Source organism: Podarcis tiliguerta, assembly GCF_965153285.1.
Source record: "Podarcis tiliguerta genome assembly, chromosome: 14".
NCBI classification, from domain to species: Eukaryota; Metazoa; Chordata; class Lepidosauria; order Squamata; family Lacertidae; genus Podarcis; species Podarcis tiliguerta.
In genome coordinates, this window is record NC_139547.1 from 29,243,328 (window position 1) to 29,268,210 (window position 24,883).

General features: G+C 50.4%; 1 protein-coding gene across 1 annotated transcript in view; it reads right to left on the minus strand.

Moving 5' to 3' along the window:
* The window catches only part of LOC310664114 (heparan sulfate glucosamine 3-O-sulfotransferase 4-like), a 90,088-nt gene extending 72,034 nt beyond the window's left edge, over positions 1-18,054 (minus strand). Inside the window, exon 1 of the mRNA XM_083412697.1 lies at positions 17,427-18,054. Coding sequence (XP_083268823.1) covers positions 17,427-17,992 — 566 coding nt within the window. The 5' untranslated portion in view covers positions 17,993-18,054. The remainder of the gene's footprint in view (positions 1-17,426) is intronic.
* Between the last annotated feature and the right edge of the window lie 6,829 nt (positions 18,055-24,883).

Below are 24,883 nucleotides of genomic sequence, written 5' to 3' on the forward strand. Positions count from 1 at the left end.
TACAGAAGGTCCCAAGTTCAATCCCTGATAGCATCTCCAGTTCAGGCTGAAAGACACTTCTGCCTGAGACCCTAGCTCAGTATTGTCTACACTGACTGGCAGCAATGGCACTCAAGGGTTTCAGACACTAGGATCTCTCCCAGTCCTGCCTGGAGGTGCCATTGGGGTTTGAACCTCAATGCATGTGAAGTGGATGCTATACCCACTGAGCTACGGTGACCCTCCTTGTGCCCACAGAATGCCTAGGTCTTAGGCTCTCTTTGAAAGGTGAGGTGAGCAGCAGCAGGTGAGAGACCAGCACAGCTGGGCTGGCACAAGGCATTTTGGCACCTGAGGCAAACCACAAAATGGTGCCCACTCGCCGTCAGGGAAGAAAAAATATATCTACTTCAGGATCTGCTGTCCCTGTGAATCTTGCTGCCTGAGGCAGTCACTTCACCCTGCCTCATGGGTGGGCTGGCACTGCTGCACAGGGGGCCAGGATTCACCCACTCAAATGGGACAATTCAGAAGTGCCACAAGGGAGCCACAAGAACATGGATCCCAAGAGCAGAGCCACACTGCCCAACTTCCTTTGGCCAAGCCACCACAACTCACCATGGAGAAGAGGAAGGAACAACCACAACTTCCTGCGACATGCCACGGATTTTGCCTCAAAATGTTTTAGCTGTCCACAAGAGCTTGGGCATTTTGTGGCAGTCTGATAGAAAAGAAGAGCTGCCTCTGAAACCCCCGAAGCTGTGCTCAAATGAAGGGGAAAGACCACCTGCACTGTGCCTTGCCTGCGTATTTTCAGAGGTGCCTGACTGGTGGTGACTCTTGGAAACAGAACCTGGACTGGGTCACAGCTGAGCCACAAAGAGGAAAGCAGCTCTACAGAAGAGTCAGTGGCATGGCTTGCCAGGGGCTGGACAAGGCTCCAGTGGGCAGAGGCACTGCAGGCAGGCAGCAACAACAGCTTAAGAGAGTCCTTAGAAGTGAATTCTTACCTCAACAGCATCACAAAATTGTAGAGTTGGAAGGGACCAAGATGGTCATCTTGTCCAACCTCCTGCAATGCAGGAATCTTTTGCCCGAGGTAGGGTTTGAACCCACAACCCTGAGATTAAGAATGTCATGCTCTACCAACTGAGCTGTTTACATACAGGCTTGGAGAGTGACTGTTTTTGTATCCTAGACAGTTCTCTTCATCCAAATGGATCCTAACTCTCTTTTCCTTCTTTTTTTAGCCTCTCCAACTCTTGCAGCTAATGTTAGTGCTTATATGTCAATCCATAAGGTAAGGTAAGGTAAGGTAAAGGACCCCTGGATGGTTAAGTCCAGTCAAGCGTGACTATGAGGTGCAGCACTCTTCTCGCTTTTCAGGCCGAGGAAGTCAGTGACAGCTTTCAGGGTCATGTGGCCAGCATAACTAAACAGCTACTGGCTCATGGAGGACTGTGACAAAATGCACAGAAATGCTATTTAACTTCCTGCTGCAGTGGTACCTATTTATCTACTTGCACTGGTATGCTTTTGAACTGCTAGGTTGGCAGAAGCTGGGACAGAGCAACGGGAACTCACCCCATCGCACAAACTGCCAACCTTTTGATCAGCAAGCCCAAGAGGCTCATAGGTTTAGACCACAGTGCTGACCGCATCCCTGCAAGTCAGTCCACAGATCGTTCCCAAACCCATCAAGGTTGCCTGGTAAGGATTCTTACTTACTGTAAGTGACCAAGACAGGGATTATATTATATGCAGATTGGTATTGACAGACCTACTCAGGTCCTTAAAGAAATTGCCTAGCAAATCCATGTCTGCCCTAGAGCAAAGGTGATGAACCCAGGGGCTGAATGCAACCTTCCAGACCTCTCTGCCTGGCCCTTGGAACTCTCCCCAGGCCCCACCTTTCATTGGCCCTGTTTTGCACCCTGCTTGAGTGTTTTTGCCTGGCTGGAATGCTGCCCATGAATTTCAGTGAAGCTCTTGCTTCCCTGGATAGAGGCTAGAAATTGGTGTGTGGGTGTTGGTGGGTGTGTAAACTAGGGTTGCCATACGTCCAGAAATTCCCAGACATAGCCGGGATTTGGTTATTGAAAACAGTGTCTTGGAGCTGAATTGCCTGGGGAAATCCGGACGTATGGCAACCCATGTCGGAAATGTAGAATATGGCAAATTTCATTAAGAATAGCTCTAAAACTCCACCCACTTTTTTATCTGGCACTGCCCACCACTGGAAAGTGGCCCTTGGAAGCTTGCCCAGAAGGAAATGTGCCCCTTGGGTTGGGAAAGTTTTCCCAACCCTGCCCCAGAGGGAGCACTGAGCCTCTGCTTTTGGCCTTTTGTGACCAAACTCCCCTCTTCATTTGCTGGTGGGCAGGGAAATAAAAAGGGGCCTGTCCCTGGGTGCTCTAGGACTTCACACCTGGGGTTTAGAGACCACCAAGATTTTAGCACCCGGAAAAATTACTTCCTGCCAGCTCCACCTGAGGCTGACCTGGTGGGTGGAGGAATCCAGCCGACCCCATCATTCTGCAGCTGAGCGTTTAATGGCTCCATCCTTTCAGCGCTGCACGCAATTCAATTAAACTTGCCCTGGCTCTTCCCTGACTCACCACCATTTCCAATGGCAACACAAATATTAATTACAACACAAAAACCTGCATTAATGTAACACCGAGGTTATTCATTAAACGCCGAAGAGTCAAGCAATAAACACACACGGGGGCTCACACATGTTAACAAAGAAGAATTGGTGCTCCAGGAGGTCTGAGTGGCAGAAGAGCATCGCCTGCATTGAGGAATCTTTGAATGCAAGGCGGGATCAGGAGCCTTGCAGGAACAGGGTGAGTACCGGTACCTAGGAGAGCGAGGGGCAGCCAGGCCAGCACAGCCATTATGGCACACAAGGGGCCAGTGGTACTCAGTCCAGCGCCCCTCCTCATTTCTTTGCCTTCCAGCATCCAGGCAAAAGGCTTCCTAATAGCACACCATGACTGGGCTCACAGAACCATAGAACTAAGAGGCTGAAGGAACCCCAGGGCTCATCTAGGCCAACCCTCTGCAGCACAGGTATTAGACATCCCATCTATCAAACCCTCCACATGTTTTAGACAAGGGGAGCCACTCCAGTGCAGGAAAGAACAGATCCTCTCCCTCCTCCCTTTAAAAAGCATTGTGTCACACTTCTGAACTTGCTGTGTTTGCAAGTGCATCTTGTAACCAATGCTACACACTCATTCTCCATCCCAGAGTCTTCACAGCTCCTGCCTTCAGAGGCTCGTATTACTCTATTTTACTGATTGGAAAGCATCTCTGTTCTACTGCTCCATGCTGGGACACGAGAAAACAAAACAAAACAGCAACTTATTGCCAACGTAGCAATATAAATAAATACAGATCAGAAAATATATGAAGCAGAACAGCAGGCGGTAATGAACAAATGCCAGGGTAAAGAAATACGTTTTTACATTGGCAGCAGAACATAAGATTGTAAGACAAACCTGCTGGATCAGGCCAATGGCTCATCTAGTCCAACATCATGTTCTCACAGTGGCCAAACAGATGCCCCAATGGGAAACCTGCAAGCAGGATTCAAGCACCAGATCCCTCTCCCCTCCTGTGATTTCCAGCAACTGGTATTCAGAAGCAATGCTGCCTCCAACTGCGAAGCAGAGCACAACCACCAGGGCTAATAGCTCACCAGGGATGATGCCGACAAGAAAAGATGCCATGCTATAACTGGGGTGCCTGGCCAGTGATGGGAGATGTGACACCCCTCGGTCTGTGTCACCATTAAGAAAAAGAGGTCAGAATAGGCCAGTATATATGTGGACTGTCCCTGGATGAAGTGACTTTTCTTCTTTCAGTTCTCAAAGTTCTTAACTTAGCTCAAATGTCATCTGAACTAGCCAGATGTTTAACTGATAATCAAATACCATCAGCCCATCATCTAAGAAACAAGAATTTAGAGCCGTCTTGCCCCAAAATGACAGCTAGACTTTCCGTTTTGGCTACTGTAACCTTGGTTTACGGAGCCATTTGGTGCTTAGCTTATATCTCTGAGTTTCTAACACTGCCTGGGGGCCAGATAGGAAGGCTTAGAGGGCCAACATTGGTATCCAGGCACAGGGCTCCCCACTCCTCATCCAGACATTATATCACTGCTTTTTAAAAGTGATGCCTCAGCTCTGGAATTGCTGCCGAGACCCCAGGGACAGTTCAGTTCACGTCACCCAGCAATGATGTGAGACCTACTTCTGTGGACCAAAAAGAGTGCAAAGCAGCCCTTGGTATGAAACTTTAACAAACCTTAATGGAGAGCCTAACAACATTTGCTCTAACATCATCTGTACAATTTAGGAGCAATAAAGCATCAGGCCCAAGTCTGCACAAATAAGCTTTCAGCTCAGGTTGCAAAGTTCAGCCCATTAAACAAGGCCAGCCATCACCTCCCTGCAATGAGTAATGATGCCGAATAGCATTTAGAGAGATAAAAACCCTTTTTGCATAGGAATGAGCTGCGTGACTCGCTGGATCTTCCAGCTCTGTGGCCAGAGGTGCTGCTTTGCCAACGAAGTCGTGGCTCCAGGCACTCCTCTCTGGCGCTTTGATTTGTTCAGACTTCCAGAGGATTTTGAGCTGAGTAAGGAACCTTGGCTCCTCTTCATCTAGGTGTGCGCAGAGGGTGCCCATAGCATCAGACATGCCCCTTTTCATCCGCAAAGGGGCTGGCTGATGAAGTTCAGGCACTGCACAGCTCCACAGACCCCCCCTCTCCCCGCTTCCATCCAAAGGCAACTGCTGGGAATCATCATGACTGTGTGTTCATGCATGCACACACAAACCAGCATACATTTTCCCACTGTACATCTGACAAAGAAAGAGAAGACCGCTACAAAAGCTTCCTTTGACAACCAAGCAAACTGACACTGTGACAAGTTTTCAGAAATGCCAAATTTTCAGAGCAAGGCAGCAATGCATTAGTAATGGCACTGGGCTGAAATTGCTGAGAATGTTCTCAAAATACAGTCATGTAAACAGAAATAATAACAGTCCTTCTCTTCCAGCCATTTACCTTCAGTGGCAGTGAGAATGCCTGCCTCTTCACTTATGCTCCTCTCTCAGTGAAGTCATAATGTAGCATAAAGCTGATTGGCTACATACCCTCATGACATCGGCCCTTTCATGGTGTGATCCCCAATTGGCTGGGATCAGCCAAGTGACTATTCCTGGGAACATGAAAGCAACACCAGCAGCAAAAAGCATCAATGAAGGTTTGATTATCCAAATTCAAGGCCTTTTCAGGAAAACTTCTTCCCCCTACCCTGCACTATTTCCAGTCAAACACAAGAGAATATTTGGTGCAGTCCTAGTAATTAACACATCAGTCTCCAAGATAATAGTGGCAAGACAAATTGGCTCCTGTGATCTTATGCAAATAGGAAAACAAATCGTTAACCACTTTAGGACAGAGTGCTCTGGGCCCTTTGTTTGTTTATAGAGATTTGCTTGATCTTATTGTTTTAAAAGTTGTATTAGGTCATACTTCCTCAGCCTAGCGCCTTCCGGATATTTTGGACTACAATTCCCATCAGTCCCAGCTAGCCTGGCCATAAAATGGTCTGGTGGTTGGGAACATGCCCATGGTGGCTGGGGGCTGATGGGAGTTGTAGTTCAAAACATATAGAGGACATCAGGTTGGAGAAGGCTGTATTAGGCAAAGACACAGCTTTGGAAATGGAACCCAATGCAGAAGACACTAGACCTCAACCTTGGACCGGCCCCCATACGTGCCAAAGCCTTCTGGGTTTCTTGACTCCACTTCCAAACTGCTCCAGCAAAGTGGATTTCACAAGCTGACCACCCTGTTTCTTCTGTAAGGGGCACTTCTTGTGTGACATCACCATACCTATGCAGGGAGCAGCAGGACAGACAGAGAGCCCCAATTTTAGCAAAAGCCAATTTCATTTTACTTTTAAAAAATGGTGGGGGTGCATGACTCTCTAATAGCACAGACATAAGAGGAGGAAGTGGTGGCAACTCCATTGCTACCTTCCTCTAGTCTTCTCACACACCCAGAAATGGACCAGCAGCCAACAAGGACAGGAGCATTCAAGGCACCAAAAACACCTATAAATCCAGTCACTCTTATGTATGAGAGAGAGCCAGCATGGTGCTCATTGGGGGATCGTGGGCCAGTCACAGCCTCTCAACCTAACCTACTTCACAGGCTTGTTGTGAAGATAAACTAGAGGGGAGATAAGTATGTACACCACTTTGTTGGAGGAAAGGTGGGATGTAAATGTGGTAGTAGTAACAGTAATTGTAGAAGAACCAGGTGGTTCCTGGAAGACCAAGCAGGAATCTGTTCAATTCAATGGGCTTGGATTGAGTGCAGTGTGATTTTTCTCAGTCTGCATGGGAAAGACACCCTCTTGAAATAGCAAACATCAAATCAAAGGAATGCTCCGTAAGAAAGGAATAGGAAGGAGAAAGTGTTGGCAAACACACCAAGACATCCAACGGAGTAGCAGAGGCTTCCCTAGACTAAGGATGGATAGGGACAGAGATTTCCTTGTAGCATTTCTGACTCACTCACCTAAAACTATTGAGCCTGGAAGCAGGGTGCAATTCAGGCAGGGCTCTTCCCTTGTGGGTGGCAGCAAGGATCTGCACAGCAGTTATGGCAACTGTTCGTTGGGTCAGTGCCGGAATGGGGCTTGCCTGGGATTGTGAGATGAAGACACTCTCAGCCCAAGTGAGCCTCCCACATCCACACTGTGGGCTGAAGCCTTTAGCCTGATATCGATCCTTTCTCAAAATGGATGGGGACGCCATGGCCCTGTTTGGTGACCCAGTCCTATACCTTGTCTCCTTCTTCCCCAGCCTGGGTCCTTTCCTGTAGGCCTCTTCAGCCAACAGCACACCCTAAGGCACCCGGTAAAACACCTAATGAAAATAAGTGTCTGAGACGTGTTAAACGTACGTGCTGAGAGGTCCTGAATGAGGCTGGGATTCATTTAGTTCAAATAAATAGTCGGGAAATTAGCCAAAAGGGGAGAGAGCTGACTTTGCATGCAAAATAGGGCAGGATCGATGCCTGGCTGTATCCTCTGAGGGAACAGCCCATCGTCAATCAGAGACCTACTCCAGGAGAGTTAGAGAACCATCTGGAAGCTATCAGCCCTTTTGGGGGGGGGGACACACCAAACTCTTCCATGGAAGGACTGGTGGACTCCCCAAGGAGGAGGTTGCACCAGGAAGACAGGTGGAACTGGGGGGCCTCTTTAGGAAACTGGGATTGAGGCAGATTTTATTCCTGGAAGGGGCCTCCCTGATCTTGGCAAACAGATCTCTCTCCTCTGTTCTATGACTTTGCCTGCCAGGGGCATGATGAGGGGTCAACACTGTGCCTAGGTGCTGGAAACCACCAGCCCTAACCCATTAGTGGATTCACTGCTTACTTAAATGGGCCAGCTGTTAACTCTTCCATCCTCATCACAAAACACACCCTGCACACCACTTCCATATGACCACACACCCTTCAGTCACCCCTTCCCCCGAAGAACGCACACAAAAGCACAAGTGAGCCCGCACTTTTTGTTGGCGGTGGAGGTAGAACTCCAGACATGGTAGAGGGTAATGTATTACCCAAGCATGTAGACTTTATGCCCACTTACTCAGTTGAGTATCTTGACCAACAGAGAAGATGATGCCATTTTTATCCCTTTCTGCACATGGCACCCTCCATATATTTAGGACTACAACTCCCATCAGGCCCAGCCAGCATAGCCTAGTTGGGGAAGGGTGGTCAGGTGCAGAGGTGGGAGCCTCAGGCCTGAGGGCCAAATGTTGGCCTCTATCTGGTCCTTGGGACTCTGCCAAGGCCACCCCCCCTCTCCTAGCCACCCCCTCTTTTGCCAGGTCACACCCCTCACTGCCCTTGTTTCACATCCCCCTTGAGTGTTTTGCCAGACAGAAATGTGCCAAATTGGACTCTGACCTTGCCTCTTGCTTGCCTGTATGAAGGACAGAGAGAGTATGTGTGAAGAAACTAGCCTCCTGTACAAAGGTAAAATTTACCTCTGTTGCTTCACCCACTTTGCCTTGGGCCCCACCCATCACTGGCATGTGGCCCTCAGAATGTTGCTCAGAAGAGAATGTGGCCCTTGGGCTGAAAAGGGTTTCCCACCCCTTATCTAGTGGGATTCCAACTCTCTTTGTCTGGCTTGACTTTGTGGGTGCCTTTGCTGCTCCCCTCTCAGCCCCCTCCCGGCCCACCCTCAAAACTGCACATGCACCACAGCCTTGAAGGCACACATGGCTTTAACGCCTACAATGAATTTTAGGTACACTCTTCTCCTGTTTATGTAGCAAAATAAATTCTTCAGAGAAGCTGGCACACTTCATGGGAGAGCTTGTGGAGGTAAATACCTTCATTTGCATAAAATGTGCCTGGCGATTGTAATGCTGAAGTCATAAAGAGCTGAGGGGTTTATGATCCATACTTTGATGCTTGCAGGATGTAAAATCTGACATGACGGAGGGAGGAGAGAGAGACAACATTTACCAAACTGGTTCTAAGGAAAGGGGAAAATGGAAGATTTACAGAAATAGCCAATTCTTTTTATATAACTACAAATTCTGTCTCCATCTTTCAAAAGAGTTTTCCTTTTTTAAAAAAAGGAAGGGGGTTCTTTCTACCACTTTTGAGATAAATTACATTGAAAGGAAACAGCAGCATTAAGCACGGAACAAGATTGAAATGAAGAGTTCCCAGGATGGAGACTGTGGGAAGGAGAAGGGTCTGCAATGGGCAGGTTTGCCCCCAGGAGCTCAGATTCCTCTGAAGGTGCAGAAGGTTTTGCAAAGCCTGCTGCAGCATGACAGCCTTCTGGCGCCTGACAGAAGCCAAGAGGAAAGGTGCGCAGGAGGATCCCAGCAACATCATAGAATCATAGAACTGTATGATTCTATGGAAGAGTTGGAAGAGACCCCAAGAGTCATCTTGTTTGATCCCCAGCAATGCAGGAATCACAGCTAAACTATATCTGACTGATGGCCACCCAACCTCTCCTGACAAACCTCCAAGGAAGGAGAGTCCACACCTTCCAAGGGAGTCCACTCCACTGGTGAACAGCTCCTACCACCAGAAAGTTCTTTCTAAGGTTTAGTTAGAATGACCTATCTTGCCATTAATTTGGTCCCTACCAGCAGAAAACAAGCTTGCCCCATCTTCCATGTGAATGCCCTTCAGATATTTGAAGATGGGCATCATATTGCCTTTTAATCCTCTCTTCTCCAGGCTAAACATTCCCAACTCCCTCAGCTGTTCCTCATATGTTCAGCATTCTGTCCTTACAGTGGTCAACCAGATGTCTCTTCTAGGAATCCCACAAGCGGAATCCAAGCACTCTCCCCATTTGCAATTCCCAGCAATGGGTATTCAGAGGCATTTACTTTTTCCAGATATTTTGGGTGACAGCTCTCACTACCACACACTGGCTCACTTAGATGAAGGAAAGCAGCTTCCAGTAGGGTGACCAGAAGTGGCTAAGGGGGCAGAACCTTCTCTCCACTGATTCCCTCATTCCACAGCAGTGGTTTTAGACCTGCATGGGAAATATGCAAGATCATGCATAGCTCTAAATTATTCCCACTTTGCAGATGAGAAACAGAGGCTGGGAGAATGATAGATAGACTGATCTACCCAGGGGCAATGGCCAAGAATGGGTAGAGGGGTTCAAGTCTCCCAGATCAAAGCCTACCTCTGCATCCACCAGACCTCAGAAGCTCTCATGGGGTGTGGAGTGGGATGGAAGCAGGTATCTCAAGCCTTTATGTGGAAAGGGCTGCAGGTACCCCATTGGCACACAATGCTAAAGATTTCCAGCAGGCAAAAGGGCCAACCTGTCTCCTGCATGGCTGGAATGAGGCAGAGGCAATGGACTATGGGACCCATCAGTAGGGGAGGTCCCCAGGTGGCACCATCCTCAGGCACCTCCTTTCAGTGGGTTGGGAAATCTCTTTCAACCTGAGGGCCAAATTTCCTCATGGGCACGATCCAGGGGCCACATGCCAGTGTTGGCAGGGTAACAGGTGTGACTATACTGTAGCTGCAGTTCATCCATGCAAGGCACAGAGCTCTCTTAAGTGTACATCTCTCTACCCAGGCAAGCAGGATTGTGACAATCCAAGGATTGTCCAGCCAGGCAGGGACACATTCCAGCCAGGCAGGGACACTGGAAGAGCATGTGGAGCAGGACCAGGGATTGGACATGGCCTGGGAAAAGTCCACAGGGCTACAGAGAGGGCCTGGGGGGCTGCACTACGGCCGCCTTGCCCACCCCTTGAAGATCTAAGGCAAGAGGCAAGTTCCCAGCTTCTTACAGCCTAATCTTTACAGCAGCAGGCGGAAAGGGCTTGGATAACAGGATGAAGGTTAAAACTTTGGATGGTGGAAATAAATTGCCAATGAAACTTTGGGGGTCATTGGGGACTCCATGCAATACATTACAAAGAGGATAGAAAAGCAGATTTCAAAGAAGATTTTAAATTACGGTGGCCCGCTGCCTATTTATGTAGTGCCAGCAAAATTATAATATCCACAGTGAATGCTCGAGGAAGTTTGATGGTGTGTGTCCCTCCGCTGGATTCGGTGCTAAAAGCTTAGCCGTTCATTCATACTCATACCCTTCTCAATTCATTGAAACCACTTCAAGCAAAAATCATTTGAAAGAAATTACCACTGCACCATGAGCAGTGAAAAATGTCCCACATGAGCCCCACCAGCCCCAAAAGCAATAAAATTTCTGCTGAAGTGCACAGTATAATAACTCAGGGAAAAAAGGGGGAAGGTCCCCATGACAACAAGAGGAAGGAAGAAAGCCACAGAGCAACGCAGGAGATTCAGTCCTCCCTCCATACAAGGTGTCACCAATTTGTGTTGCCGTGCGCCACCGCCACAGCTCTCACTTGGAGCCTTCAAGGCCTTCGCCTCCAGTTCTCCTGGGAAGCAAGTCATTTGGCTGTTCCCAGGGAGCAGTGAATGCTGCTCTTTCTCCAGCAGGCATGGGGCATGGGAGGGGCCCTGCTTTTTGCATATCTATAGACCCGTTAATTCACCTAACTGCACCCACTACTGACTTTCCCGTTGCCTAAACCAGAGAACAGTCTTTTTATTCAGTGCATGACTATTCCGCCCTTCCTCCTGTGGGAGCCTATGGATGATCGAGTAGGAGGTGCAAGGGGCGTGAAAATGGGTGCCTGCTTCACACTCAAGGTGCCTCTCACAGTCACAAAAAAAGGGAGCAGGAAAGCCAAATGGGACATGCAGCTCAGCCCACATGTGAAACTTCAGATTTCCCATTGGGTGAAGCTCCTTTTTGGCCAGTTAGGAGCTCATTGAGCTATCTCTATTGCAGTCCCAAGACCTTGGCCACTGCCCATAAGTGTCTTTGGCATGACATATGCCATAGTGGGACAACGAATAAGACCTCAGATTATCTAACTCAGAAATTAAGGCAGCCAGGGCCAGCTGGCTGGGGCTGATGAGTTGTAGTCAAAAACCTCTGGCTCCAGGTAGGGGACGGGTGCAATTCTGGCCCAACTGCACTGGCTGCCAATTAGTTTCAGGGCCCAATTCAAAGTGCTGGTTCTGACCTGTAAAGTCTTAAATAGTTCAGGGCTGCAATACCTCAAGGGCCACCTCTCTCCATATGAACTGACTAGGATCCTGATGAGATCATAATCTGAGGCCCTTCTTTGTGTGCCTCATCCATGAAAGGTCTGGAGGGTGGCAACACGAGAACGGGCCTTTTTTGCAGTGGCTCCCCACTTTAAACATCATCTCTGTTGGCATTGTGTCTGATTGCAGCTGGTGTTCTTCAAAGCATGGGCCCTGGAAAGGTCATGGCCAATAGGTTGGAAGTTTAGTTGCAACTCAGCTTGCAGAAGAAGGCATGGCATGAGGTTAAGACAGATAAAGCGAGGGACCTCCACATTCCCAGAATATCCTTGTACAGTGGTACCTCGAGTTACATAATAATAATAATACATACACTTCAGGTTACATATGCTTCAGGTTACAGACTCCGCTAACCCAATAGTACCTCAGGTTAAGAACTTTGCTTCAGGATGAGAACAGAAATTGTGCTCCAGCAGTGCAGCAGAAACAGGAGGCCCCATTAGCTAAAGTGGTGCTTCAGGTTATAAGAACAGTTTCAGGTTAAGAACAGACCTCCAGAACGAATTAAGTACTTAACCCGAGGTGCCACTGTACCTTTAACCTGTCACCTGTCTCTACAGACTTGCTGTTTAGACTGATACAGTATATCTTAAATTGCATCATGCTTACAACTTCCTGCTCCTGCTTCTCTCTTGGACCCAAAGATGAGTTGGTCCTTAGATGAGGAGACCTCACTGAAAGGAGCCCCACCCTAGCATCATTTTGAAGAAAAAAGGTGGGATCAAAAGGTAATAAGTAAGAGCAGGGATGCACATGTGTTTCCATGGATCTTTGGGGCAGTTTGTTTTCCTCCACAGCCCAAGACATCCTCAGCGCAACGGATCCACGATACACCTGAAAGCCACCCCCCCCCCAGCGATACAGAACAGCACTCAGCAGGAGCCAAGAAAATCAATAGCCCTTCCCAAAGATATAAGAAGCGAGCGGATATAGAACACACCTTCCTCCTCCAGACACACAAGAAGCATCCGCCAAAACGCAGGAACTGCCAAGGGGTTGGAATGGTTTATATCACCAGGCAGGAAGAAAAACATACTGGCCCAGTCCAGATGCTTTCAAAATCTCTCCAATGTTAACAGGAAGGAGCAGGCGTTGCGGATGCCAGTTCTCCTGGCTGCTGAGAGCCCAAAGGCTTCCAAGTCTGTCCTGCAGCCCAACCCATCAAAGGGGGCCTGCAGAAAATGGACTCCATTTCGCAACCGCACCCACTGCATTTCTATGTTTATGACTACATTCAAAGTAAATTATCCAGTCAATGAATGAGAGAGTCATTCAGTGAGCCAAGCACACAGAGTACGCGAAGCAGCATTTCAGGCACTAAGGACTGGTTGAAGCAAGCTTTCAGATCGCACAGGGTTATTCTTTAAGACTGAAGGCTTGGAGGAAAGAGATGTCCTTGTGCCAGGCGGGGGTGGCACTTGCCCAGTTTTGTGCGATGAACTTCTGTAGTTGTTGCTGATATAGCAAACAGAAAGGATAAAAGGTGTGGGTTTTTTTAAGCCGGCTTACATTAACAAGAAGAACTTCCCATCTGTTCTAATTTAAACAAATAGATTAATATAAGAAGTCCATATGTCCAAATAGGCATCTCAGTGAGAGTGGTGATTATAAGCTGTAGAAGGGGCAGTGAGATTTTCTGACCCCTGAGTAAGAGATGGTGAAGAGTGTCTCTTTCTGGCCTCACAGCCAGTTTCTCGATCACCATAAAGGCAAGCAAAATATATTTCTATTTTTGTTGTTCTCATACCACAAGGATGTAATTTAAGTGCAGGTGAACACCCCCAAATACTAAGGATTTCTGCAAAACAAATCATTAATTCCTTAACAGAAAGAAGACATGCCCACATCGGAGAGCATTATGTCACCAGTGTCTATCAGAAATAGCCAATTCCTTCCTGTAGAGACAGTGTGGAGCCCAACATACCCAAAGTATCAGGATGGACTCTGCTGCCTCATGTGCAGAGCTTTCATTCACGAAGCTGCTCTGCTCTACTGGGTGGTATCAACCAGGAGGCAAAAGGAACCATCACACAGCACAACCTTCTGTGCAGATAATTCAGGACTGTCATCAGTCAGCAAGCATTTGGGCCTCCAAAACAGAGAGTTGTGTAGGCAGCTGAACTGATTGTCTTTTATTCTGCTCTTGAGTCATTCCCCCTCTGCCTATTGCAACCTTCCTCTCCTAATTCACGTTCTCCACCTGGAAGCAACCTCAAGTGACTCCTACCATGCACACTTTCCCCTCATCACCAAAATCTGAGCTGTGGGTAAAACAAATGCATGAAAACAGGCCACTGGAACAGACACCAAAACTGAATGCCGCAGCCAACCTCACAATTCTTGGGGTGCTCAATATGCAAGCTGGTAGCACACAAACACCTTGAGATGATTTTGAGTAACAAAACACTCTAGACGGGAAGCGTTGCAGCCAACTAAGTCCTACTCAGAGTAGACCCATTGAAATGTGTCTGTCTCAGCTTAGCTGTGAGTCAGTGGTGTACCCCACCCACCTGCATGTAAGGTTGATCCATTGCTCACACGTCCTTAGACTGACATAAACTGACAGGTAACTTTAGGATTAGTAATTAAAAAAACTGAAAAAGCAGTAGCTTGAAAGGAATCTGTTGCAAGTTTGCATCAGAAGAACAGGCCTTACACATTTAACTAGCTTTGAATTAAAAGGTTGTGCATCTTGAAAAGCTGTTTTGTGATATTATATAGGCTGCGCAAATGTGAAAGAGCTAACATTTACCTCCTTTTTCAAATAAACCAGGTAAATGTATCTGTGCCATCATTTGGATGGTGTCTGCCAGTGGGTGCCTTTGCCTGTCCTTTCATTGGGGTGAAATGGGGTGGGGTGAGGGGCCCTATGGGGCAGCACTTTCTTGCAACAACCTTACTCAGTGTAACAACCTTCTAAGCAGGTTCTCTGGTGACAAGGAGGGTGGCGGGTGGCGAGGAGAGAACTACTGGAGGATACAGCCAGTTCTCCTTTATCACATACACTAAGAAGCAGCCTGTTAATATGCATGGGTGGCACCCCAGCTTAAATCCCTGGCCCAGGCATGACACTTTGGCACAGCAAGCCCAAGGCTCCCACAACCCTTGGGAAAGCATTGCCTGCCGAGAAAGGGACTCCATTGATTTCTCTGCAACGTGCAAGCAAAGCCATACAGACACAATCAGATATCTTAGACTCGGAGACACCCAATTATAATTGGCTCTGAACTGAACCGGATTAGCCACACACAGAGCAAATGACAGAGAATGTGGGATCAACAGCCTGGAGGAAGCTTGGTGTTCTCGTTGCCCAGGCGGGGATGGGGGAGGGGAGGAGGAGCAGGAGGGGCCGGCTGCAGAGCCCATCAGGCAGCTTGTGGCTCCTCCATCCACTCCGTTGCGCAAGGAGAGCAAAGGGTCCTTCTGTGCAGCAGATCGGTGGAAGGGGTCTGGGGGCCGGAGTTGCAAACTACCATTTCCGAAGAGATTCGCGCACGAACGACAGAAAGACACGAGCTTCCCCTTTACATCTAAGGCGATGTGCCGGGAGAAAACCCTCCTGGAAACACCAACGGGAGCATCGTGTCACTGTAAGGCTTCTTCCGGGGTATCCACCAATTGCTCCTGTTCTCGGATGCCCCAGAGGAAGACCTCAAGTTGCCCAAGAGAAGCGGGGGCTCAGGCACAGCTGCACCCGCGGTGGGTCTGGGTGCCCTGGACCCCTCTGGGGCATTCCCACGCACGCACCCCCAGCTGCTATTGCTGCTGCTGTTCTGACACCATAATCGGTCTAAAACCTTATTTCAGGAGAAGGAAGCTATCGCCGATCGAGCCCCCCCGGCGCCCCCCATTTCTGGCACTCGCAAAGCAGGAAGGCCCCAGAGCAAAGCCGCCTCTGTGGCCCCCGCCCGCAACAAACTGGCTGCCTCGCACTGGCCCTTCCAGCCCATCTATTCATTATATTTCTTAATGAACTGCAAGCACTTTGCCTAAGTTTTATAGTGCCTTTTTATTTAAGCTTTCAAATATGTTGCGAGTCACATGGAGACCTTTGTGCGTAACAAGAGACTAACGAACTAAAGGTGATAATAATAATTTACACCTCAGCAAAAACACATGAGGGGGGCGCTCAATAAAATGAAGCCTTGGCTATTTGAGGACGCCCCATCCGAGAGGGTCCCCATCCCTCCTCCTGCCCGCTCCTCTCACCTTTACAGAGCAGGCAAGTGGCTGCGGGGATCTCCTTTCCCATCAGCAACCCGGTTCTCCTCGGACTCCTTGGCACATGAACAAGGCAGGCTTAGCGCTCAGGCACAGAAACCTGAGGGGCGGCTGAAGCCTTCAAATCTCCCTCAGAAAACTTGCCTAGAGGCGTAGAGTCCCTGCTCGACAGGGAGACACCTCGCACGGAGCTCATAACTCTGCCCTCAACCCGCCTTAAGGAATTTCTGCTTTCTGCCCCAGGAAGGGATTCAGAAGAGCCCGTTTTGGACAGCGCACCTTGGACAGCATTTTACTGCAAAACCGGGTGGTGGTGGTAATACTCAGATCGTTTCAACACAAAGTTCTTATCCCAGGGGATCAGGATTGAGTTTTCAATTGCACAGGGGCACGGGGCCGATTTCCAACCCCAATTTCGACCACGTCTAAGACTTTGCTGTTCTTGGAACAGGGGTGAGTGGGAGGGTGGAACGCAGCATGACTTTGTTTGGGGACATTTCCGAAATATTGTGAACAGCTTTGAATAGCTGGACAATTTTCTTAAAATGAAAGGGACACGCGCAAGCGGCTCTCAGGAGGAGAGCTGAGCTGAGCTCCCCTGTGGCACTACAAGGACTCCTGACTCCCTAACTGCGTTTTGACAAGCAAGGAGCCACCTGCGGCTCATGGGCAGGGAGAGTCGCTCAGGTCTTTTGGCCCGTCACAAGCTTTGCACTCGGTCCTCGGCTCTCCCAAGCATTGCTGGTCCCTTCTCCACAGCAGGGCGGCTTTCAGGACCATGGACAGCGCTGCGCAAACAAGCTCCGCGCCTCGCTTGCTTTGACACCCTTCCGCGGCGGGAGCAGCTCTCAGACCACATCACCTAGCCTCTCGGGGAGGTGGTCTTTTCCCAGCCTAGGTTCCTGGCTTGCAGGGTGACACGTCTAAGCAAGTGGGAGCCAGAAGCTGCCCTAAAGCGCCGGGAGAGAACGAACTTTCTCCCTTGGGATTCCCAAGCCAAGAGTGTAGGGCAACACGTGGCGGCAAAAGCCCCGCCACTCGCGAAGGTGAACTGCCCCAAGGAGAAATCGAACCCTCCGAGGCGATATTCCTGTCCCGCAGGGACGGAGCCCGCCACCCACCCAGGGCTAAGCTTGGTTCCGGAGGGGGCAAGCTCCAATCGCCCTGGCCCAGGGACCTTGCTGCGACATGGGTCCCGCTTTCTGGCCACCACCAGGAGGCTCAAGGCCGGCCGCCGGAAAGTCCTAGCCATTACTCCGTGCCAGAGCAGAAAGGCCCCGTTTCAATCCGCGGCAGCATCTCCGGGTCAGGCTGCAAAACGGACCCTGACTGGATCACCGGAGAGCCGCCGCCAGCCCGTGTGGACAATACTGAGTGAGGTGGACCCCGATGCTCGCTCTTCCTCGGTGCCAGCGCAACCTCTGGGTGCCTTTACCCGGCGAGTGCCCCCTTCCCGCGCCCGCGCGCTGCTCACCTGTACCAGTCGAGGCCCTTATCGTAGTTGCGGTCGAAGAAGTGGGGTTCGGTGCCCACGGCGCGGACGTCGGGGTGCGCTCGAAGCGCCTCCAGCAGAGCGCGGGTGCCCCCCTTCTTCACACCGATAATGAGCGCCTGCGGCAGCCGCTTCTCCCCGTAGTCCGGCGTGGCGGTGGCAGCGGCGGCGGCAGCTTCGGAGCCCGCGGCGGCAGCAACGCTGGCGCTGCTACTGCTGCTGTCGCCGCCAACACCGAGGTCCCGGTCCGGGGCGCTGCTGGGGCTGCTGGCTGAGGGTGGGTCTGTCTCGGTCCAGGCGCGGCTGGGCTCGGTGGCCTCGGAGACAGAGGGCGGCGAAGGGGTACGTAGCCACGCGGGGCTCCCGTTGCGCGGCGGAGGGGTGTCGGCGGCAGAGGGGCTGAGCGGGGAGCCCTGCGGGGCGAGCGGGGACGAGGGGAGGGCGCCGGGGCCGCCCATGAGGCTGTAGCAGGCGTAGGTGAGACAGAGCGAGAGGCTGCACATGCAGAGCAGCTTGCGGGCGGGGGGGCCCTTAGGCGGGGGGGCCATGCCGCCTGCCCGTGCCCAGCCCCGGCCGCATCCTGTCAGCCGCCCGCCGGCCGCCGCCCCCCCGGCCGCACGGCCCGCCGCCGCTGCTGCTCCTGCTGCTGCTCCTGCCGGCCCCCGGCCCCCCAGCCGCCGCCTCTGCTCGGGGGGAGCCCCGCATGGCACAGCCGCCCGGGCGGGCCCCGCGTCTGCCCAGCCGAGGCTGCTGCTGCTCCTGCTGCTCCCGCTCCTGCTGCTGCTGCTTCCGAGCGAGGGAGTCCCCGGCGAAAGTTTGTGCTGGGTGCTGAGCAGGAGGCGGGGCGGCGGCGGGGCGGGGCGGGACGAGGGAGGGAGGGATGGACGGAGGATGGACGCGGCGAGGGCTGTCTGCTGGGGCGGGGACGAAGCAGCGGGCCCGGCAGCTACTAGCTCCGGCAGCCCACCCAGAGAGCCCCTGACCTGCTGGGAAGGGTCTACCGGAGCTTTCTCGGCTAGCCCGGTCCCAAGAGGTGCCTACGGAGATGGCGGCTCAAGGACAGCCAACCGCCTCCGCCTCCGAAGCCGGACGCAGTGAGGGGGTTCAGAGCCGTTTGCCTCTAGAATGGGGTACACCCCGTCCCAAAGCGCCCAGCTTCTGCCTTTCGATTCGCTGGATGGCTCGGGACACGTGGCTTCCTCTCTGCCCCAGTTTCACCCTTGGGAACAGCAGTGGCCTACCTGGCCTGGGTGCTCTGTGTGTGTTTGTGTGACGAAATTAGCGGTGTCACCTCCGTGTGATGCGCCTATCTGATCCTTGGGCCGGACATTCCGCGAGTAATGCTCTGGCCATGCTGCGTCGGAAGTGGCATTTGGACATGCCCCACCCCTGCTCAGCGTTCCCGCTCTTGACCGCTACTCTCCTCCGGGCCGAGGCAGGTTGCACAGCCCGTAAATTGAGAAGGGAAGCCAGAGACCCGAGTTCACACGTCACTTGGGAAGAGGCTTCTTGCACGAAGGAGGCTTTCCTTCGGCTGGGTTTGTTAGGTCCTGCTCGCCTAGCCAGGCGGCGGTGACGGCGCTCGCGGGCTGACTCTGAGCACCTGACAGGCGCGTTGTTTGGAGAAGGGAATGGTGGCGTGTCCTGATCCGTGGCGTCCATAAACCCTTCCCAGGATTCCTGTCCGGCCTGGCTGCCCAAGAGCAGCAGCAGCGAGATTTCAGCTCGCTGCTGCTCTCCGCTGGACAAGCGGTTCTGCTCGCAGCTCCAGTCCAGATAAAGATTATTCCTTTCTAATATATTTTTATGGTCCACATGAGACCGCTGAAATGGAGAGCCTGGGCGTTCCTGTAAATCATTTTCTGTAACTGGTGGATTCCCCCCTCGGCTCCCTTACGGGTGTTAGGGAAACGCAAGACTGGGACTGACAGGCCGAGCAAGGAGGCTCTTCTCCGGCTTTGACAAGTCCTGGAAGGAGCAAAGCAAGCCTGGCTCAACCTGGTGTTTTTGCAGAGGTTATTCCTGGGAAGTGTGTGGTGTATGTGCGTGTGCAGGCACATGTTCGCATCTTTCTCTTGCCCCTCTTTCTCTCTGCAGGACTGCCTTGCAAGGGGACAGCACTGCTCCAGCTCCCTTAGCACAGATTAATTACTCCCTTGATACCCTTTTCCTGTTCTATTGTGCCAGCCTGCACATTACAAGCCAAACGCTCATTTAGCCCAGCATCCTCTTTTCACTGTAGCCAGCCAAGTGCCACGGTCCTCTGGGAAGTCCCCAAGGAGGATCTGAGTGCAACAGCAGCAGGAGGAGGACTCTCCCCACTTCCAACAGCTGGTATCACTCAGAGGCATATTGCCTCTGATGGGGGGGAGAGAGTCATTGTGGCTTGGAGCCATCAATAGCCTTCTCCTCCAGGAATTCTTCTCACCCTCTTTTGAAGCCATCCAAGTTGGTGGCCATCACTTCTGGGAAAGTGGTTTCCATACTTTAACACGTTGCATGAACAAGGACTTTCTTTTATCTTCCCTGAATCTCCCAACATTCAGCTTCATTGGATGCCTACGAGGTCTGGTGTCTGGGAGAAGGAGAATAGCTTTTCACTATACATTTTTGTCAGAATATTCAGGGTGACAGGAGAGGATATATTGTTTCATTATATCCTTCCCATCTTGTGTTAACAAGTTCTACAATTTAGCAGAGTAGCATTCCCCTTTTAAACTTTCACAGCGGACAGGTTTGTCAGGCTTGTATAAGCCTCTAAAATAAGTTTCCTGATAATTCCCCTTTATTCCCTCTTAAAAAGAATAGACACAACACAGTCTTGTGTATAAGTATAAAACAGTTTACTCACACATCATGTTCAGAGATGGATCCCAGAAGGCAGACTTAGGTTACAAAATATATACACATGGAATCTATCCCATAAGGAGATAGTTCATTTGTCCTCTCTTGGCTGGAAGCTGTATATATTTTGGCTGGAAGCCAAGAGAGCATCTCAGGCTAAGGAGATGTTGCTTCTTCGAGGAATGGAGTCAGAGACAGAGATGGCTGCCTCCCCTGTGCTATTTTGTTACCTGCATAGGTGAGGTCACGCCCACCTCTGGTCACATGTAGAGGAAGTTTGTCCCAGGAAGTTCCAACTGGCTGGTCCAGACATCCCCTTTTTATGTCCACTCTAGGAATATTGTATTTGACTACTTTGTGTTTCACACCCCACAATTTTCACCACACCATGGAAGGCTGCAGAGTTGTTAGCATATGTCACAAGAGACAGTGGTGTGTGCCTCCAGGTGTGAAGTCAAATGACTGTGTTAGCAGCACCAAAGTGACCTTTCTGGGGCACATGCCTGGGCAAAGTGTATGGGGGTCGTAGGCTGACCAGATGACACAACTCCCCACTCAGTCTGGTCCAAAAGAAAGCAGAGCAATATGTTTGGCACCAGCTTGGCTGCAGGAGTCGCTGGAGGCGTACAAAGAGCCATCCAACTGTCTTGAGGAATCCACTCTGGATTTGTGTAGGGTTTACTCCTTAGCCCTTTCTTCTCCTAAACATATCCCACAAGGCAGCAGGACTTTAGGGTCAGAGTTGTCCTTCTCCTAGATGATGGGCTACCTTCCCAGGTTGATGAGCCCCATCTGCCCCTCACCTCCCTCTACAGCATGTGCAGAAAATGCCTTCTTGACCATTGGACCCACTATTTGTTTTGTCTGCTCAACCCACCGGAGCCTGTCTTTGCATGCAGGGGAAGTTTGGGGTTTGAGACCCAAGGTTTCAGTCGAAGCCATTCCTAGAGTGTGGCCACTGTCACAAGCTGACAGCTTCTAGGAGCCACAGGTGAGAGCCATGGGCGTGACCAGGATTTTTTGTTGGGGGGGGGCAGGACTTTTGTTAGATGGGCACAACTGATGTGAATGGTCAGTTAGTTATTTCTATTGTTTTACTTGACCTAGGGGGGCAGCTGCCCCTGTCCCCCCGGCTATGCCCATAGTGAGACCTGAGTACAGGGAGGGAACCAAACATGGCTCCTACACCAGAAGGAGCACAATGTTGCCCCCCCCCACAAGAGATACTAGCCCTCCGCTGCAGGACAGTCTCATTATTCTTAGGTTGCTGCACAGCTGGTGAGTGGGGCATCAGTGGCAGTGCGCCCATCAGTGATTCACACACTGCAGGCACCAAGGAAGGGGGAACTTTCATGTGTGAACCAAACTCTGGGGGTGCCTTTTGTTTGTCTGTAAAGAATAAACCTTCCTAGAAATGTCAGGTGTTCCCCACAGAGGGTGTTGCTCATTTGGCCCCAAACTCATTTGTCAACCAGTTTTTTGGGCCTGAACAACAAGGATGGCCTTGGGCATTCAAAGATTGCTGAGGCCTATTTGGGATTCAAGAACTGCCGGAGCCCCAGCCTTACTCAGATCCTCCACAGCTGGCAATGCTGTGGGATGGGAGGGAGGGGTGTGGCTCCCAGTCCAGAAGAAAGGCAATGGGGTCAAGCCATGGCAAGGTGTGGTGAGCAACTGTGGTTTGGAGGAGCCATAGCAAAGCTCTGCCAGCCGTGCCTGTCTCCCCCACCCCTGCTCATGGCCGTTCACAGCTTCACATGCAAATGGGCAAAATATCTTCCATTTCCATTCCTCAAGGCTGCCATTTCCCAGCTCCCTTTCATGGTGAAATGATAAGAGTGGCCCTGCTTGGCATCTCCCCCTCCATGATATGTTGAGCGACAGATCGTAAACCTGAAAGAACATCTCTATTACAGAAGAAAGCGAGAAACACCCGCCACCTGGAAATGAAGAGGGATCAGGCTAGGCTTGGCGCCTGGTGTTTTGTGATTCCCAGATCCATCTCACAGGGAGCTGGAAGCCAAGACCCTTCCTAATAAGCTCAACTAGGCCCATTCTGGCTCAGTCCAGGCCCTCCTCACTTGGAAAGGTAGAAAAGAGACTGCTAGCAGGGAGAGAAAGAGAGAGTGAGGGAAGGCGGGCTGTGATGGAGAGCCCCTGCCTGGTATAATACGATGGAAATAGATAGTGTAAGTTATTCCATCTCCTGCCTCAGAGATATCAGGGCGAGAGGAGGCAGGTCATTTGCAGAGAGGGCTTGGCTCCCAGGCCTCCTTCAGCTAAGTGGATTTTGAAAGTTTAAATGCGGCATAAATCAGGAAAATAGGAAGATCTTCACACTCCAATAAGAAGCTATTACTCACCAGCCCAACGCATCGCAGCTCCTGGCCTGAACTTGCCAGCGCGTGGCAGCTGTCCGGGGTCAGGGAGGGCTGAGAAGCAGGCAGGAGCTGAGTGGAGAATTGCTATCTGGGGGGCCTCAGGGCGGTCCCCACAGGCTGATGTTTTGCTCCGTCCCTGTCCCCCAAATCATCCCATGTTCCTTCCTGAAAAGAAAAGACTTCCTTTGAAACGTCACACAGCAAAGCAAAACGTGAGATGTACAGAACAGGAATAAAACATGGCAACTGCAAAAACTAAAGACTACTGTTGCACACCACCCCAATCTCTGGTGGTAAGAGTTCTGGGGGTTCCAGGTTCAGTTTCTTTTGAATGAAGGTCAGCAGAGACTGTGGTGTCTTCAGGATATGTGGATTTGTTTACATATATATAATACCCAAGCACAAGATGGAGGGCTCACTGCATTAACTCCCCAACAGATTCCCCCCTTCTTTCTCCCCCCATCTCCTTGATTCCCTCCCTGCAACCTCACAAAGCTCATGACATCAGTGTCTCACACCAACTGTAACTGACCTGTAGAAAGGATTATATGAATTGAAAACAGAGATGTTGTGTATACCTTTGTTACCCAAGAAAATATTTCAATGAAAACAAATTGCATTGAAGTATTTGTTGCCTGCATTGAAATGTAAGTAAACTTTGTTTTTACTAAAACATGTGGTTCATTCTTAGCAATGGGACAGAGAGGGGAAAGACCAGCAGGCCACAAAAAACGGGGATAAGAGATGTAATTGCCTTGTTCCTAGTTTACAGTAAAAACTTATGCAAAAGTGCATAAGTGTTTTTATTCTACTAAAAAGGACTTCACAGCCTGCTTACCCTCATATTTCTCCCACACACATGGGGCAGGAGGTTTATATTTTAATTTACAGTTTTAATCCTCAATCCATCTCCTCCTCCTGGTAAGCTCCCAATCAGGACCCGCATGGAGGAGCCTTCCTGTGGTTTCCAGCCACTGGTATTCAGAAGTATTGCTACATCCAACTGTGGAGGCAGAGCATAGCCATCTGCCCAGACACTGAGGTCTAGCACCAAAGGCCTTCTGGCAGTTCCCTCACTGCAAGAAGTGAGGTTACAGGGAGAGGGTCTAATAGCTACTGATAGCCCTCTCCTCCATAAATTTGTCCAACCTTCTTTTACAGCCATTTAGCTTGGTAGCCATCATTGCCTCCTGTGAGTGCATGCCTCACAGTTTCAGTGCCAAATTGAATAAAATATGGGGGGGGCAGCAAGGTAAGCCCACCCCGTATAATTGATCACACAACACAGTGAACATACACCATTTGAATGGCAATGCCAATCAACTGGGAGGTGGCGGCCCCATCAAATATTTTAGGGGGGGGGGGGCAAAGACTCCTCAGCTCCTATGTACTGCGTGAAGAAGGACTTTTCTTTTGTCTGCCCTGAGTCTTCCGAAATTCAGTTTTGTTGGATGTCCATAAGTTCTAATGTTAAGGCACTTGACACACACACACCCCGGAGACATGAAGTATGGCTGTAAATTTTTCTTGATTTCATATTTTTCTCTTTTTGTAAACTGGTCTGAGGGCTTTTCTTACAATCAAGCGGTGTATAAATTTCGTGCAACAAACAGACAAATGAGGAGGGGGCAATAGGGTGGGAGATGAGCCATGCCATGGCCCTGCCTAAAGGAGGGGAGGCATCTTTGGGCGGCAGGCATGCCAGGCGTTGCGATCTGATTAATTTTTCCTTAATGCAGCGATGGCTGGCTGCTCTTTTCACCATCCCGATAAATATACAGAAGCCTTTCCCAGCTCCAGCAACGGGAGGGAGCCTCACTAAGTCTTGTTTCTGCCTTTGATTTATGACACGGCTGGTAATTTAAACATCTCTGGAGGTCTCTGCCTTTCCTGAGTGATGCTGGAGTTACTGCCTTGATGTGGAAGGCGAGGGAAGCACTTTGCCTCGCGCAGAAAACAAGGCAGCAATCCGGAATGCGAGGGTCGGCTGGGCGGGGGGCTGTGAGCTGGCAGAAGCAGCCAACACATGACGTTAATCACATTTTAAAATGGGGAGGGGTGTGTGTGATCATGCTCAGCACTACTAGTTTTGATTTGAAGGGAAAGCAGCAATAAAGGACCCTATCCAGCTCCGGAGTGCATGCAGGGCCAGATTTTGCTTTTCCTACAAAGTAAAAAATTAAGCATGCTTTTAAAAAATAAAATAAAAACCAG